At 34.7% G+C, this 19,769-nt stretch overlaps 1 protein-coding gene across 2 annotated transcripts in view; it reads left to right on the top strand.

Annotated features, from left to right (window-relative positions):
• Nucleotides 1–10,834: 10,834 nt before the first annotated feature.
• The window catches only part of LOC140161249 (uncharacterized), a 39,906-nt gene continuing 30,971 nt past the window's right edge, over nucleotides 10,835–19,769 (top strand). For both annotated transcript variants that reach the window (XM_072184710.1, XM_072184708.1), the window contains exons 1-4: nucleotides 10,835–11,158; nucleotides 13,247–13,321; nucleotides 16,662–16,690; nucleotides 17,607–17,660. In XM_072184710.1, coding sequence (XP_072040811.1) covers nucleotides 10,981–11,158; nucleotides 13,247–13,321; nucleotides 16,662–16,690; nucleotides 17,607–17,660 — 336 coding nt within the window. In that variant the 5' untranslated portion in view covers nucleotides 10,835–10,980. The remainder of the gene's footprint in view (nucleotides 11,159–13,246; nucleotides 13,322–16,661; nucleotides 16,691–17,606; nucleotides 17,661–19,769) is intronic.

Below are 19,769 nucleotides of genomic sequence, written 5' to 3'. Positions count from 1 at the left end.
TTGGAATTTTAAAAACATTTCACACATTTCTGGGAGCCTCCTACCGAAAGTACTTGGGTTCATGCGACGTCATTAAACTTTTAGTTTGTTCCCTTATGTGGCCAAAGAGGAATGTTTTTTAGGGAAAAAATAATAAGTGTTATTTTTCTGGAATTGAGAGTAAAAGATGTAACATTGCTCCCCTGCATGTTGCAATAAAAGGCAATTTCTTTTCATTTTTTTGCTCTATCAATCAACTGCATATGAGCATTTGATCCTAACTTAGGGAAGATGATGCAATCTATATTTTAGCAAGGCAACTGGTAACGACTGTATGCATTCATTCGAAGTTCAAATTCCTTTCCAAGAGACTTCTCAGGAAGACTTTATAATGTGTAAGTAATTATGATTAATTTTAATTATGATTATTATTAAGAAATGGTATTCAAGTACTAAATAAATTCATCAGGTTTGTTGATATAATAAGCATAGGCCTAAAAGATTTCATTGGAACAAAACCAAAATTGAACTCACTATTGACGGTTTCGCCTATCATGGTCGGTAGGCATCATCAGAAATCAGAATGATGGTTGTAGTAGATCCTTACTTCCGGTTGGACTTCCTTAGTCACGTGAATGATCCTCTCCTGGCTGATAAAACACCCTCTCAGTCGGGATACGTCCAACCGGAAGTAAGGATCTACAACCATCATTCTGATGATGCCTACCGACCATGATAGGCGAAACCGTCAATAGTGAGTTCAATTTTGGTTTTGTTCCAATGAAATCTTTTATAAGGTATTCAAGTATCTTTACTCCCAATGTCAGAAAAATAAACACTTTTTTCAATCATGCCACTCATTTGTTTTGCCAGATGAAACTGACCAATCGTAATCCTTTTGTTCAACATATTCGCAACTCAATATTTATTTAATTTTTTTGAAGAGCCAACATCAACAGGCAACAACCCTGGTTTTGCACATTTTCTTACAATAACTCAAAATAACTCATTAACAGCATTCAAAAGAATATGCATATATACGGTAATGATAAAATAGCACTTTTAATAATCCACTCTTTCTAGAAATAAGGCACCATTTTTAGGGTTGATTATTTTAGTATGCAAAAATGCATATTTATGGCCCTCTTTGCGTGCCTTAAAATGAAACAGTCCCATGAACCTCGAACATTTATTAGTTCTGAAATGGCTTTGTTATTTCAACAATAAGTAACAAAATCTTTTACGCAATCGTTCGCGCCATTCGATAAATCGGCTGCAGTAAATAGCAAAACCAGCATGAGAAACAAAATAATATCATTGACTAAATGGCAATAATGAAAAATTTATTTCACAATCCTAAGTCAGAATATCATTAATTTAAAATTGTATAAGACAGCGTTTTGTTAATTTTTACAGCGAGATTTTTCCTAACATATTTTGAATTCATGCGCTTTTGCTATCTACTGAAGATAGCTCAAAAATTTTAACACATTTTGTTATTTTTATCACAACAACGAATTAAAGCGTTGTTTTTACTGTTTTTATCTGAGTTCGTCTCAGGTTGTGATAGTGGAGCTATCTACTAAAGATCAAATTAAAATTTCTTAAGTGTTGCGATATTTTCTGTCGGGAGGCCTATAATTTTGTTACCTCCGTGTTACTTTTTGCTATCTACCCCTAATGAAGATAGGCCTAACTCAAATTAAATGGATGTTGTCATTTTGTTTCCTCAAAGAGGTATCTTATTATTGTAAAGCCGTGTTTAGTTGTGCTGTCCATTGAAGACACATTGAAGAAATGTCCAATAATTATGACGGTCAAAAAGAAACGTTTTTAAAGCAAGCAGAAAATAAACATGTTTAAAGGAAATCTTCACTGCTTGTAATTTCAATTTGATCTTGAGTAGATATAGCCACCGGTAGGCCTAATTTTATTCTATCAATATATCTCGATCAAGAGTACACAGTTCTATGGAATTCTGTGTTCAGCAGGCAAAAATGAAAACATCGTTTTATTTGAGCTATCTTCAATTTGACATTTTTACCCCATCCCGTGATTTCTAAGCGGTTGAAAACTCAATTTGAGATTGGACATCGATACATAATTTGCGCGATTAGTCCGCCAGAACAGATTTGAAATCATTTTTTTCTGCACATAATTTCATAAACACCATCCCAGGTTTAGTATAGAATCAAAGAAACGTACCTCAGACACATATTGGCTGAAAAAATGAAACAAATAAGCTCAATTTCTACGTTTTACGGGGACACTGGTTGCACTTTTGATTGCGAAATCTTATGTATCTCGTTCAGCAGACAAAGACGACAACCAACTACGCATTTAAATTTGAGCTATCGGCAGTTGTAAGCAAAAACACAAGAATTCAACATACACCAAATTAAAAACAACAGATAGAGAAATGTAATGGCTTTGTTTCAAAGTTTATTTCAGCGTTATACGGTATTCCGTTCTTGAGATATATCAATTTTAACATTCACCGTGTAAGTGCATGAGCTTATAGACACCGGGTATCAAAATCGAGCAAATTACGGCATGTCTTGCGACATTTTCTTTCCGTTATAAAATCATGATAAATTCGTTTTCTTACTCTCTTCTGAAGATAGCTTGAATTAAATTGATGGTGTAATTTTGGCAATTGTGCTATCTTCTGGAGATCTAGTCAAGTAAAAGCATTCAAACAGTTAGGCCTGCAGGCCTGCAGAGTGTTGTGACATTATTTTGAAAAAGATAGGCCTAAACCGTACGTCATACGAAGCGTAAAACGGATACGCGTATAACGCGTGGCACTTAAGTCGCGCGTTGTTTTTTACGCAATCGCTCGCGCCATTCGATCAATCTGCTGCAGTAAATAGCAAAACCAGCATGAGAACCAAAATAATATTATTGACTAAATGGCAATAATGAAAACTTTTGTGAGCTTTTTCCTAACATATTTTGAATTCATGCGCTTTTGCTATCTACTGAAGATAGCTCCAATTTTAAAATTTAACGCATTTTGTTATTTTTATCACTACAACGAATTAAAGCGTTGATTTTACTGTTGTGAAAATGGTGCTATCTACAAATGATTAAATTAAAATTTCTTAAGTGTTGCGAGATTTTCTGTCGGTAGGCCTATAATTTTGTTACCTCCGTGTGTTTTTGCTATCTATTGAAGATAGGCCTAACTCAAATTAAATGGATGTTGTCATTTTGTTTCCTCAAAGAGGTATCTTATTATTTTAAAGCCGTGTTTAGAGGTGCTGTCCATTGAAGACACATTGAAGAAATGTCCAATAATTATGACGGTCAAAAATAAACGTTTTTAAAGCAAGCAGAAAATAAACATGTTTAAAGGAAATCTTCACTGCTTGTAATTTCAATTTGATCTTGAGTACCGGTAGGCCTAATTTTATTCTATAATATTTAATTTTTGTTTAGTGGTGCTGTCCATTGAAGACACATTGAAGAAATGTCCAATAATTATGACGGTCAAAAATAAACGTTTTTAAAGCAAGCAGAAAATAAAACATGTTTAAAGGAAATCTTCACTGCTTGTAATTTCAATTTGATCTTGAGTAGATATAGCCACCGGTAGGCCTAATTTTATTCTATAATATCAATATATCTCGATCAGGAGTACACATTTCTAGGGAATTCTGTGTTCAGCAGACAAAAATGAAAACATCGTTTTATTTGAGCTATCTTCAATTTGAAAAAGCATTCAAACAGTTAGGCCTGCAGAGTGTTGCGACATTATTTTGAAAAAGATAGGCCTAAACCGTACGTCATACGAAGCGTAAAACGGATACGCGTATAACGCGTGGCACTTAAGTCGCGCGTTGTTTTTTACGCAATCGCTCGCGCCATTCGATCAATCTGCTGCAGTAAATAGCAAAACCAGCATGAGAACCAAAATAATATTATTGACTAAATGGCAATAATGAAAACTTTTGCGAGCTTTTTCCTAACATATTTTGAATTCATGCGCTTTTGCTATTTACTGAAGATAGCTTCAATTTTAAAATTTAACGCATTTTGTTATTTTTATCACTACAACGAATTAAAGCGTTGTTTTTACTGTTGTGAAAGTGGTGCTATCTACAAAAGATTAAATTAAAATTTCTTAAGTGTTGCGAGATTTTCTGTCGGTAGGCCTATGATTTTGTTACCTCCGTGTGTTTTTGCTATCTATTGAAGATAGGCCTAACTCAAATTAAATGGATGTTGTCATTTTGTTTCCTCAAAGAGGTATCTTATTATTTTAAAGCCGTGTTTAGTGGTGCTGTCCATTGAAGACACATTGAAGAAATGTCCAATAATTATGACGGTAAAAAATAAACGTTTTTAAAGCAAGCAGAAAATAAACATGACTGTTTAAAGGAAATCTTCACTGCTTGTAATTTCAATTTGATCTTGAGTAGATATAGCCACCAGTAGGCCTAATTTTAGTCTATAATATCAATATATCTCGATCAGGAGTACACAGTTCTATGGAATTCTGTGTTCAGCAGACAAAAATTAAAACATCGTTTTATTTGAGCTATCTTCAATTTGACATTTTTACTCCATCCCGTGATTTCTAAGCGATTGAAAACTCAATTTGAGATTTGACATCGATACATAATTTGCGCGATTAGTCCGCCAGAACAGATTTGAAATCACATAATTTAATAATTTCTGCACATAATTTCATAAACACCATCCCAGGTTTAGTATAGCATCAACGAAACGTACCTCAGACACACATTGGCTGAAAAAATGAAACAAATAAGCTCAATTTCTACGTTTTACGGGGACACGGGTTGCACTTTTGATTGCGAAATCTTATGTATCTCGTTCAGCAGACAAAGACGACAGCCAACTACGCATTTAAATTTGATCTATCGGCAGTTTTAAGCAAAAACACAAGAATTCAACATACACCAAATTACAAACAACAGATAGAGAAATGTAATGGCTTTGTTTCAAAGTTTATTTCAGCGTTATACGGTATTCCGTTCTTGAGATATATCAATTTTAACATTCACCGTGTAAGTCAATGCATGAGCTTATAGACACCGGGTATCAAAATCGAGCAAATTACGGCATGTCTTGCGACATTTTCTTTCCGTTATAAAATCATGGTAAATTCGTTTTCTTTCTCTCTTCTGAAGATAGCTTGAATTAAATTGATGGTGTAATTTTGGCAATTGTGCTATCTTCTGGAGATCTAGTCAAGTAAAAGCATTCAAACAGTTAGGCCTGCAGAGTGTTGCGACATTATTTTGAAAAAGATAGGCCTAAACCGTACGTCATACGAAGCGTATACGCGTATAACGCGTGGCACTTAAGTCGCGCGTTGTTTTTTACGCAATCGCTCGCGCCATTCGATCAATCTGTTGCAGTAAATAGCAAAACCAGCATGAGAACCAAAATAATATTATTGACTAAATGGCAATAATGAAAACTTTTGCGAGCTTTTTCCTAACATATTTTGAATTCATGCGCTTTTGCTATCTACTGAAGATAGCTTCAATTTTAAAATTTAACGCATTTTGTTATTTTTATCACTACAACGAATTAAAGCGTTGTTTTTACTGTTGTGAAAGTGGTGCTATCTACAAAAGATTAAATTAAAATTTCTTAAGTGTTGTGAGATTTTCTGTCGGTAGGCCTATAATTTTGTTACCTCCGTGTGTTTTTGCTATCTATTGAAGATAGGCCTAACTCAAATTAAATGGATGTTGTCATTTTGTTTCCTCAAAGAGGTATCTTATTATTTTAAAGCCGTGTTTAGTGGTGCTGTCCATTGAAGACACATTGAAGAAATGTCCAATAATTATGACGGTCAAAAATAAACGTTTTTAAAGCAAGCAGAAAATAAACATGTTTAAAGGAAATCTTCACTGCTTGTAATTTCAATTTGATCTTGAGTAGATATAGCCACCAGTAGGCCTAATTTTATTCTATAATATCAATATATCTCGATCAGGAGTACACAGTTCTATGGAATTATGTGTTCAGCAGACAAAAATTAAAACATCGTTTTATTTGAGCTATCTTCAATTTGACATTTTTACTCCATCCCGTGATTTCTAAGCGATTGAAAACTCAATCTGAGATTTGACATCGATACATAATTTGCGCGATTAGTCCGCCAGAACAGATTTGAAATCATTTTTTTCTGCACATAATTTCATAAACACCATCCTAGGTTTAGTATAGCATCAACAAAACGTACCTCAGACACACATTGGCTGAAAAAATGAAACAAATAAGCTCAATTTCTACGTTTTACGGGGACACGGGTTGCACTTTTGATTGCGAAATCTTATGTATCTCGTTCAGCAGACAAAGACGACAGCCAACTACGCATTTAAATTTGATCTATCGGCAGTTTTAAGCAAAAACACAAGAATTCAACATACACCAAATTAGAAACAACAGATAGAGAAATGTAATGGCTTTGATTCAAAGTTTATTTCAGCGTTATACGGTATTCCGTTCTTGAGATATATCAATTTTAACATTCACCGTGTAAGTCAATGCATGAGCTTATAGACACCGGGTATCAAAATCGAGCAAATTACGGCATGTCTTGGGACATTTTCTTTCCGTTATAAAATCATGGTAAATTCGTTTTCTTACTCTCTTCTGAAGATAGCTTGAATTAAATTGATGGTGTAATTTTGGCAATTGTGCTATCTTCTGGAGATCTAGTCAAGTAAAAGCATTCAAACAGTTAGGCCTGCAGAGTGTTGCGACATTATTTTGAAAAAGATAGGCCTAAACCGTACGTCATACGAAGCGTATACGCGTATAACGCGTGGCACTTAAGTCGCGCGTTGTTTTTTACGCAATCGCTCGCGCCATTCGATCAATCTGCAGCAGTAAATAGCAAAACCAGCATGAGAACCAAAATAATATTATTGACTAAATGGCAATAATGAAAACTTTTGCGAGCTTTTTCCTAACATATTTTGAATTCATGCGCTTTTGCTATCTACTGAAGATAGCTCCAATTTTAAAATTTAACGTATTTTGTTATTTTTATCACTACAACGAATTAAAGCGTTGTTTTTACTGTTGTGAAAGTGGTGCTATCTACAAAAGATTAAATTAAAATTTCTTAAGTGTTGCGAGATTTTCTGTCGGTAGGCCTATAATTTTGTTACCTCCGTGTGTTTTTGCTATCTATTGAAGATAGGCCTAACTCAAATTAAATGGATGTTGTCATTTTGTTTCCTCAAAGAGGTATCTTATTATTTTAAAGCCGTGTTTAGTGGTGCTGTCCATTGAAGACACATTGAAGAAATGTCCAATAATTATGACGGTCAAAAATAAACGTTTTTAAAGCAAGCAGAAAATAAACATGTTTAAAGGAAATCTTCACTGCTTGTAATTTCAATTTGATCTTGAGTAGATATAGCCACCGGTAGGCCTAATTTTTTTCTATTTTTCTATAATATCAATATACATGATATATCTCGATCAGGAGTACACAGTTCTATGGAATTCTGTGTTCAGCAGACAAAAATGAAAACATCGTTTTATTTGAGCTATCTTCAATTTGACATTTTTACTCCATCCCGTGATTTCTAAGCGATTGAAAACTCAATTTGAGATTTGACATCGATACATAATTTGCGCGATTAGTCCGCCAGAACAGATTTGAAATCATTTGTTTCTGCACATAATTTCATAAACACCATCCCAGGTTTAGTATAGCATCAACGAAACGTACCTCAGACACACATTGGCTGAAAAAATGAAACAAATAAGCTCAATTTCTACGTTTTACGGGGACACGGGTTGCACTTTTGATTGCGAAATCTTATGTATCTCGTTCAGCAGACAAAGACGACAGCCAACTACGCATTTAAATTTGATCTATCAGCAGTTTAAAGCAAAAACACAAGAACTCAACATACACCAAATTAAAAACAACAGATAGAGAAATGTAATGGCTTTGTTTCAAAGTTTATTTCAGCGTTATACGGTATTCCGTTCTTGAGATATATCAATTTTAACATTCACCGTGTAAGTCAATGCATGAGCTTATAGACACCGGGTATCAAACTCGAGCAAATTACGGCATGTCTTGCGACATTTTCTTTCCGTTATAAAACCATGGTAAATTCGTTTTCTTACTCTCCTCTGAAGATAGCTTGAATTAAATTGATGGTGTAATTTTGGTGACCAATTGTGCTATCTTCTGGAGATCTAGTCAAGTAAAAGCATTCAAGCAGTTAGGCCTGCAGAGTGTTGCGACATTATTTAGAAAAAGATAGGCCTAGTCCGTACGTCATACGAAGCGTAAAACGGATGCGCGTATAACGCGTGGTACTTAAGTCGCGCGTTGTTTTTTACGCAATCGCTCGCGCCGTTCGATCAATCTGCTGCAGTAAATAGCAAAACCAGCATGAGAAACAAAATAATATTATTGACTAAATGGCAATAATGAAAACTTTTGTTCACAATCCTAAGTCAGAATATCATTAATTAAAAATTGTGTAAGACAGGATTTTGTTAATTTTAATCAATATATTTCTGCTCATAAAACGTGTTTACAGTATAGTACAGCGAGCCTTTTCCTAACATATTTTGAATTCATGCGCATTTGCTATCTACTGAAGATAGCTTAAATTTTAAAATTGAACGCATTTTGTTATTTTTATCACTACAACGAATTAAAGCGTTGTTTCTACTGTTGTGATAGTGGTGCTATGTACTAAAGATCAAATTAAAATTTCTTAAGTGTTGCGATATCTTCTGTCGGTAGGCCTATCATTTTGTTACCTCCGTGTGTTTTTGCTATCTATTGAAGATAGGCCTAACTCAAATTAAATGGACGTTGTCATTTTGTCTCCTCAACGAGGTAGGTTATTATTTTAAAGCCGTGTTTAGTGGTGCTGTCCATTGAAGACACATTGAAGAAATGTCCAATGATTATGACGGTCAAAAATAAACGTTTTTAAAGCAAGCAGAAAATAAATATGTTTAAAGGAAATCTTCACTGCTTGTAATTTCAATTTGATCTAATCAGTATAGATATAGCACCGGTAGGCCTAATTTTATTCTATAATATCAATATATCTCGATCAGGAGTATACAGTTCTATGGAATTATGTGTTCAGCAGACAAAAATGAAAACATCGTTTTATTTGAGCTATCTTCAATTTGACATTTTTACCCCATCCCGTGATTTCTAAGCTGTTGAAAACTCAATTTGAGATTTGACAATTAACGATACATAATTTGCGCGATTAGTCCACTAGAACAGATTTGAAATCATTTTTTTCTGCACATAATTTCATAAACACCATCCCAGGTTTAGTATAGCATCAAAGAAACGTACCTCAGACACACATTGGCTGTGAAAATGAAACAAATAAGCTCAATTTCTACGTTTTACGGGGACTATTTTACGGGTTGCACTTTTGATTGCGAAATCTTATGTATCTCGTTCAGCAGACAAAGACGACAGCCAACTACGCATTTAATTTTGCGCTATCGGCAGTTGTAAGCAAAAACACAAGAATTCAACATAAACCAAATTAAAAACAACAGATAGAGAAATGTAATGGCTTTGTATCAAAGTTTATTTCAGCGTTATACGGTGTTCCGTTCTTGAGATATATCAATTTTAACATTCACCGTATAAGTCAATGCATGAGCTTATAGACACCGGGTATCAAAATCGAGCAAATTACGGCATGTCTTGCAACATTTTCTTTCCGTTATAAAATCATGGTAAATTTCGTTTTCTTACTCTCTTCTGAAGATAGCTTGAATTAAATTGATGGTGTAATTTTGGTGACCAATTGTGCTATCTTCTGGAGATCTAGTCAAGTAAAAGCATTCAAGCAGTTAGGCCTGCAGAGTGCAGAGTGTTGTGAAAAAGATAGGCCTAGTCCGTACGTCATACGAACTTACGAAGCGTTCTCATATTTGTTCAAAATATTTGTTTTAATTTCATTTATGTTATTTGTGCATTTTGTTTTGCTGTAGGCTATAGGCCTAGAGTGACAAAATTGCTTATTTTCCATGTTTTTTTTTTTCCTTCAATATTTCGAAACAATGGACAAATTGCCCCCAACAAACTTAGGTCTAACAAAAACAACAACAACAACAACAACAACAAAAACAACAACAAAAAAAACACCCTAGGACTATTTCATGTCTTTCTTCAGTTTTATGAAAAAAACAAAAACATGTTGTTACAAAATACCGGTAGGCCTAGTTACATGGGGCAAAAAAAAGTGTATTTTTGTGATTTTTAAAAAGTAGGCCAAATTGTTTTAAAAATCTGACGTCACCACGGGATTCCTCATTTCCTTTCCAAAAACATATAGTCTCCAATAGTCAATTTTATAAAACTTCATAATGATAGGCTATCTCAGCATAGGGCCTATTCTCAAATCATTTTTTCTACTCAAATTGTCCATTTCACTTTTAAAAAAGCCCTAATGACAAGTTTAGGCCTAAATGACTTTATTCTCGGGCTTATCCTCAGCTTTATACTTAAATTATAGGCAATTTATGAACACTACCGGGTATTAGGCCTAGGCCTAACCTATTTTTTCACACTTTCGCTGCTCTTTCTCATTAATATTCTCGCTCACTTTTTTTTTCATTCGTCTTCATCTTTCTATAAACTCGTCTTTTCCTTTCTTCTTGTTTTATCTTTCTATTCTTTTTCTTCATATCTTTTCCCCCGCCTTTTCGCCTTTCAGTGCTGCCCGCGCCCGGGTTTGCTGCGCGACACAATCGCTCCACCCTCTACTGCAGCACTATGAACCGGACATAATTACTTCCGTGTCAAAGCAATTAATTTTGAAAGGTCAAAAGGTCAAAGCAGTTTACCTGTAAGGTCATGTCAACGTGTACACAATTTACTGAATGCAGCGAAGAAGCTGACAAATTTGTGCCATTTTTGGCTTAGCCAGGGAACACAAGCTAAAACTGGCGTTACGAACTGTTTCTATAAAAGTGCCTGATAAGATATATTCCCCGAAAATGCTGACTTCAAGACGGGGAAGACATTTTGGACAAACTATATTTTTTGTTTTGGTACTGGGTTGCATAGCTTACGGTGGATACATGTACTATGAACTGAGAAATGTGTACAATGAAACCAATTATAAAGCATTGCAGTATCAGCAGCAACAAGAATCACTAGCAGCTCAGCTGCAAGGTATGTATTCACATTACTTTGGGCTTTTAAAAGGGGCAAACAAAGGAGGGAATCTATAGTTTTTACTTTAGTTTGTTTCTGTCTTGCAGCGGTGCAAGTTCATGAGTTGCAATGCAATGTTGACTTGTTGTTCATACATACGCGCTATATAACGGCGCGCGTGATTGGTTGAGAGCCGGGCATAAACAGCGTTTATGCCCGGTGGCCCGGATGTGCGATCGAAAACGAAGGAAATTCATGGATTTTATTGATGTTACTTGTTATTTTTTGTTATTAATTTGATGAAATAAGAATCACAAAATGTTCTGGTATGTATGAGCAGGGTTCATTCATATATTTTCATGACTAAGCGGTTGTTTATGCCCTCGGGCGCATAGCGGCCCTCGGGCATAAACAACCGCTTAGTCATGAAAATATGAATGAACCCCTAATTTAATTTTGTCATGTTTGATGCAGTTCCAATAATTGAAACTCCTGGCTCCGACCGGGAGTTCCAACAGGTGCTGTGTCAGGCCTTGTCTTTTGAAAATTGCTGGCGAGTGACAATTCACTCTCCTCAAAACTTGTCAGTCAGGTGGGCGAAGGATTTTAATCACTTGTAAAATTATTATTACACCATAAGCCCTTTCGCAATTTCGGAAAATTGCAACTGCGCATGCTCAGGCATCGTCACACAGTTCTTCAACGAGAGATAAACACAAGGAGGCTGCAGTGCGTTTCCAATCACGGTGAACTGTGCGTTTGCATAAAAACATCTTGTACTGGAATTATGCCGATTATTTTGTCTTTATTTCTTCATGATACAATGTACATTGTATAAAAATATATTGATATCATGAAGAAATAAAGACAAATTAATTGGCAAAATCCCAGTACAAGATGTTTTTATGCAAACAGGGTGAAACGGCACAGTTCACCGCATTGGAAATGTACAGTAGCCTCATCGTGTTTATCTCAAATTTTATCGGCAAATATTACCCATGATGCACCATGATCTGAAATTGCGAAAGGGCTTATTCATGCCAAATGTACAATGTAGCCAAGAATTTGCTCAATGATAACTTCACATTCTCGGCTAGAGACCAATGCATTCAAAATCTAGTCGGATTTGCTGAAGTATGACACTGTGTAAAGCAATGGAAGTTCAGAAGTAAACACAGCCATCCGACGACAGGCGATTGCATCAAAATGTTGCTAAAATTACACTTCAGCAAAATTTTAGACTGTCCAAAATAGGCACATCTTGCTCAAAAGATACAGTTGACTCATCGACATAACTTTAATTCATCCAAATTTCAACGCTGATTGTTGACAAAATCTAGTTGCCATTATTTACCATGAAATAACTGCATCAGTCTTCTATTTTCAAATTTGTAAGTGGTGCAGATTATCTTTCCATTACATTTCCAATATTATGATGCTACATGTACGTACATGTATGTATGGAGTATGGTAATATTTTGATGGTAATACAGTGATGCATGGTCTCTGAGTGTAATAATTTGACTTTATTGATGTATTGCTTTGTCGACAATTTGTCGACACCGGATCTTGAGATTTGATGATTGATGACAATGAAAATTCTACTTGACAACAGCTCTAAACCCCTAACCCCTATACCTTTGCTTATCATCTCTGACAAGAGTAGGTTTCTGTATTACAAAGCCTTCTTACAATGTATATCCATACCCTGTATGTAATACTATATTTTATTTCACAAAAATCATATATTTAGTCCTTTGCCTAATTATAGATCCCAATAGTATGGGTTAGTCCCGATTAGTAATTCCCATTGATTTACCCTTGAATTACCCTTAGACATTCTCTAGTGGCAGTGTAAGTTACTGATGTCTACACTTTAAAGTAAGGTACTCCTAAATTTTAGATGACAGAAAGCGTTAATACCTAATTTGGATCGCTCTTTAGCCCATTCAATGCCAGGAAATACCCTATTGGGTATTAAACGGTACCCAAAACAAAGGGCATAACATTCTTCTGTAGATGCACAGGAAGAGGAAGTTGAGACCCCACAGTAGAAGTTCTGTATCTTTTCCATTGTTTAAACCAATTATTATATTTCTTTTACAGTTGTATATGAACACAGATCTAGACTAGAAAAGATCCTTCAAAAGGAGAAAAATGATCACAAGAAAACAAAAGAAGGTAAGTTCAAAAATTTAAAGTTATCAACTTTACTAGTGAATGAAATACTCCCTACTTTAGAAATGGTCTTTGGGATTAAAATTATCCTGTTTTGCCAAATGAAACGCCCTAGATTTTTTGTTTTAGGATTTTTTATGAAAAAGGGGCAAAAACATTCAACTTTGCATGTTTTCTTACAATTGCAATCACAAAATTCAAAGACTTGATAAAAATTCAAAGACTTGATACAAGTCTAAGCATTCAAAATGTGAGTATGGGCGGTTAAGGGATCCAAAATGAAGCGTTTATTATGCGTTTCGACAGTATTTTTGTGGGACATGAGAGCACCTCAGACCTATCGAATTGCATTCTGAATACGGCATGTCTTTCTGATATCATATAATTTTCATTTTTTGAAAATCAGAATATAATACAAGTTTTATGACAAATTATAAAAATTTGATATTTTTCAAATTTTTGATATATAACAGTACTGGTAAATTATATAAATCTAATGACATATTCTTAAAGTGTATGTAGCAGGGAGGAAAAAGCCGACGGTCAATTGAAAATGTTGACCTTTCATATTGAAGATATGGATTTTTTCCCAAAAAGACCTAATTTTTTTTTGGTGTTTTGGGAAAAAAAATCCATATCTTCAATACTAAAGGTCAAAATTTTCAATTGATCGTCGGCTTTTCATCCCACCTACATACACTTTAAGTATAAATGATCAGATTTATAAAGTTTACTTCAAGTACTGTTAAATATCAAAATATCAATTTTAATGATTTGCCATAAAATGTGTATTAAATTGCAATTTCAAAAATCAAAATTATTTGATATCAGAATGACATTCTTCGTATTCAGAATGCAATTCGATATGTCTGATGTGCTCTAATGTCCCACAATAAATACTGTCCAAACGCTCATACCCCAGCCCTTAAGAGTTTGCTCATGATTTTAATATTTTATGTTCATTTTGATAATTGGTGATAAGAGCTAGAAAATGTGTTTTCAAAAAATTGCATAACGTGAAAGTCTTGGGCTTTATTGTCACAGCTTCAATGAAAATGCTAATGTTTTACCCTTGCAAAAATTGGCCAAATATTAAAATTTGACTTTTATTGCCTGTTATTGCTACATGTATATTAAGAATTAGGATTTAGCTATGTTTCATTTGGAATAATATTTTTTTAATCCAAAAAACTGTGTTTTCAGGAATTATGAGTAGTTAGTGGCCTTTAAGGTGGTACTACACCACTTGATAAATTTGTAACTATTTTTGCATTTTTCTAAAAAATAATAACACACTGATAACAAATGTTATGTATACAATGTATTATAGGGGCAAGGAATCCAGTAACTACACTGGAATTTCAGTGACTCAAGACAAGCGGTACATTATTTATGATAAGAAAAGAGGTACCGCTAGAATGTACCTCATTTATTAACATATATAGTGAACCACTTGTCGTCAATCACTGATATTTCATTTGATTTGTTGCCCCTATAAATATACTAAACTTTTGTTACCAGTGTATAGTTATTTTGTGAGAAAAATGCAAAATTAGTCACAAAATTTATAGTACCACCTTAAAGCAATATGTTCAGCTTCCTTTAATTATACACAGCACTACTTGAGACAGGTTTGTCTGGATCTAAACCTGTGTAAAATTCATAAGATGGCAATATTGTGATCATATGTCCCCTCAGAGCAAATTATACAATAAACACTCTCTTCCTTTGTATGTGTTTTTATTCCTGAATGTTTAAGGGTTTTACAACACATGTAGATATTGAACCCTGAAGGGGCACATGTTGCATGCATGTATCTTCGTACTTGGTATGTTCACTACAAGTGTAAAACCACATACAATTTCTGTGAAATGTTCTATTTTGTAAAGGTTACCAAATAAATGGTTAAGTCATATTTAAAACTGTTGGGATAGTTTTCTATAAAAGCTATATAGGGTAAAATGAAAGAAAACCACTCCATATCTTGACCATTTAACAGTCAAGGGAGCTGTACATGTATTTGAGATGATTATTGTATATACCAAATTGTTGTTTTCCCACAAACACCACATATTCTGCTGATTCCAAATTTCCAATTACATTGTGTGGTTTGGAGCATACAATTGCAAACATTAAATTATAAATATGCCATAAAATTATGAGGTTTTAAAAGAAATAAGTGAAAATGATATAAATAGATTGCATATTAATAATTATGCTCTTAGTAGCTTGTAATAATGGTCAAACACTAATAACGATCCTTAGTGAACATTTAAGTACATGTAGATCATACATAAGACTAGCTGAGGATAAAGTATAGGGCTGGAGGGAACAGCTGCAATGATATCTATTAAAACATGATCAATAGCCACATATCAGCGCATCATACAATGAATACTGGGTAGAGAGGGCAAATAGGGATCTATGGAGAAACTTCCTTGGGTCAGGGGCAGATCTAACTTCAATAAAGGGTGTGGTATTAAACAGGTTGTTAATACTTGAAGCTGATGGGGTTATTAAAAGATGTCCAAGAAACCTACATTGTATGCTGTTTCAGCCTTTAAGGGGCTGTGCAATAATTTTGAGCTCTGGTAAAATTTCCAAACAGTGTGCCAAAATTTGTTTGCTCCCTGTCTCGGCCTACCAAAAATTGCCAACCCCCTCTCGGCCTGCCAAAACATCTGCCCCTCCCCTTTGCACATGCCAAATGTTTTGGTTCCCAATTTGCAAGTTTAAATGGTCTAGATAATAATAAGTAATGCAAGCAGGAAGTTTTGCATTATATTCAAACGTTTCTGTACTTATAAATATGTGAGAATTCACAACATACAAAGCAGTGGGAGAGAGTGGGACTTTGGCTGTTGTTGAAATGAGCCTGTATTAGTCTGTAGTTTGCACAATTTGTAGAAATTGCATATTTTTGTGGAGCATTGCAGCACTGCCAGACTATACTAGCAATGTTTTTAATGGCATGGGAATTACCGTTGTAAAAAGACCTCCAATTAACGCCCTCTTTGGAAAATGCAATGCCCAAGGGTGTTAATTAAAGAGAATACGGTATTATGTAACAGGAAATATTCCAGTAATGGATGTTAGATTATTTTTAAACATCATTTTACACAGAAATACACATCTCAGCATCTTGCATTATTGTGTGAAATACCCAGAGGTGTATTTTATTGATTTTTTTATATTTTTCTTGTCATCATATCAATGAAGTAAGGTAGCCCTTTTAGCCTTTGATAATCTCGATCCATTATAATGTATTATTTTACTTACTTGCATGTACTAGTATTAGCAGTGTCTGAACCACATCCTTTTATTATCCATTTTTCCATTTTAGAATATGATGAAGTTGCATCAAGAAGGAAGGTAAGAAAATGTATAATTACAAAAATGTCAAAATATGGTACTAATGTCATAAATAGAATTACGGCAATACAAGATTTGCAAGAAGTTGTGTTTTGTTGGGGACAGTGGCAAAATGGGGTGGGGAGGGGTAGCAGCAGCCCTCGAATTAAGGATCTGAAGGGGCACAGCAACTTTTTTAGGGCAAGTTGATAATTGCCTTGGATTTTCACTGAAAATGCAAGGCAGCACAGCAGTTTGTAATATTTCAACAGGGCATCATGGCAACTGTTGAAAATTTGAGAAGGGCACCAAGGCAATTTCTCCAAAGTGAAAAAATCAAACACAAACATAGATAGATGGTTTTGTAATGAAGGGGCAGGGCTGGGGCACCGACGGCAACTTCATTAGAGGGCACAGCAAGTGACTGCCTTGGGTAATGGACATATTTTGAGGGCATTACGGCAGTGGCGTTGGGCACCCACGGCAAATTGCCATGGGTGCCGTGGGTTAATCGAGGGCTGGGTAGCAGAGTACATATGCACCCCCAAGGTATGGATGGTTCATCAATTATACATCATGACCCATTAGTACATCTCAACACATGCCAGAAAAAATAATTTGTTTAATGAGGACAAGAAGTTTTGATAACATAGTTACATAAAGAAGAGATTTTGATAAACATAGTCACATATGAAGGAAGAGGTTTTGGTAACATATTCACATATACACTCTTGATGTAAAATTGCTTGAAAGAATGAAAATCATACAATCACTTAAATTTCTGAAATCAAAATTTAAAAGATTTTCTTCTTTATAAGTTTCTGGAACCGGTTGAATCTGTCAGCCTGAGTAAAGATGGTGACTTTGTGGATATGAAAATGTTATTTTGTGCAAGTATTTTAGTAACTCCTGTTTTCCCCATTATTTTGTATTACAGCAAGAAGCTAGTAACAGATATAATTCTTTAAATATTCAACATAAGATGCTAAAGGTAAGTGGCAAATAATTAAACAATTTGTTTAACACATGTGGTCCTTAAGAACACACGCTAACAGCTTGCAATCTCATCTGTGACAAAACACTGTAAGCATGCATACAAGATGCATAAGCCAGTCCAATAAACTGAGACTAATATAACATATGACACTAGGGTAAGCTAATGGAAAATATTAGTTTCTTATTGCCCAGCCACATCAAATTTTAATTTTTGCCAAAATGTTGATTTATAACATGCACTTTTTTGTCTCGCCTGAATGTTCAGGGAGAGACTTAGTAATCACTATGGTGTGTGTGTGTCCGTGTGGGGGTGTGTGTGTGGGGGTGTGCGTGTGTGTGTTCGGAAAAAGCTTGTGAACGCGTTATCTTGAGAACCGTAAGTGCTATGATGATGAAACTTTATAGGGGGTAGCATGACCAAAGGGTGTCGACCTGATTAGATTTTGAGCGCAAAATATGGTAATTAAGTACCTAATTTGCATAATTTATGCGTAATAAGCAAAATACCTTGTGAACAGATTATCTGGAGATCCGTATAAATTTTCAGTGACGTAACTTGGTGGGGAGTAGCGTGGCCAGATGTTCTCGACCTGATTAGATTTTCAGCGCAAAATATGCTAATTAAGTACCTAATTTGCATAATTTATGCGTATTTGATGCGTATCAAGCAAAAAAACCTTGTGAACAGCTTATCTGGAGATCCGTATGGGGTACAGTGACGTAACTTGGTGGGGAGCGGGGTGGCCAGATGTTCTCGACCTGAGTAGATTTTCAGCGCAAAATATGCTAATTAAGTACCTAATTTGCATAATTTATGTGTATTTGATGCGTATCAAGCAAAAAACCCTTGTGAACAGCTTATCTGGAGATCCGTATGGGGTACAGTGACGTAACTTGGTGAGGAGTAGCGGGGCCAGAGGTTCTCGACCTGATTAGATTTTGAGCGTAAAATATGGTAATTAAGTACCTAATTTGCATAATATATGCGTAATAAGCAAAATACCTTGTGAACAGATTATCTGGAGATCCGTATGGGGTACAGTGGCGTAACTTGGTGGGGAGTTATGTGGCCAGAGGTACTCGACCTGATTAGATTTTCATGAGGTCAAAGGTCACATACAAGGTCAAAGGTCAACTGAGGTCACCAAATCTTTTAATAATTAATTTTCAACTGTGCATCACATATCCCAATAACAGCTTGATCGGTCATGTAATTAAGGAAATATGACGACTTTAAGGGATCTAAAATGAGCGTTTATTATGCGTTTCGACAGTATTTTTGTGGGACATGAGAGCACCTCAGACCTATCGAATTGCATTCTGAATACTGAAGCATGTCTTTCTGATATCAAATAATTTTCATTTTTGAAAATCACAATATAATACAAATTTTATGACAAATTATAAAAATTTGATATTTTTCAAATGTTTGATATATAACAGTCCTCAAAGTAAATTATATAAATCTAATGATATATTCTTAAAGTGTATGTAGCAGGGAGGAAAAGCCGACGATCAATTGAAAATTTTGACCTTTCATATTGAAGATATGGATTTTTTCCCAAAAAGACCTAATTTTTTTTTGTGTTTTGGGAAAAAAAATCCATATCTGCAATCTGAAAGGTCAAAATTTTCAATTGATCGTCGGCTTTTCATCCCACCTACATACACTTTAAGTATAAATCATCAGATTTATAAAGTTTACTTCAAGTACTGTTAAATATCAAAAATATCAATTTTAATGATTTGCCATAAAATGTGTATTAAATTGCGAAATTTCAAAAAATCAAAATTATTTGATATCAGAATAACATTCTTCGTATTCAGAATGCAATCGATATGTCTGATGTGCTCTAATGTCCCAAAATAAATACTGTCCAAACGCTCATACCCAGCCCTTAAGATAGTCGCTTTCTTTGTAAAGTATAGCAAAGTAGCACTTTCAATGAGTGATAACTCGTAAAGGAAGCATCTTTCTGTTTTGATTTATTTGATGAAATAGTTCTTTGGTATTGCCAAATTTGATTTTTCAGCGCAACATACTTTATCCAATTTCGTGAGGTCAAAGGTCACATACAAGGTCAAAGGTCAACTGAGGTCACCA

This window comes from Amphiura filiformis, chromosome 9 (genome assembly GCF_039555335.1).
Source record: "Amphiura filiformis chromosome 9, Afil_fr2py, whole genome shotgun sequence".
NCBI lineage: Eukaryota > Metazoa > Echinodermata > Ophiuroidea > Amphilepidida > Amphiuridae > Amphiura > Amphiura filiformis.
This window is presented reverse-complemented; position numbering and strand designations above follow the sequence as displayed.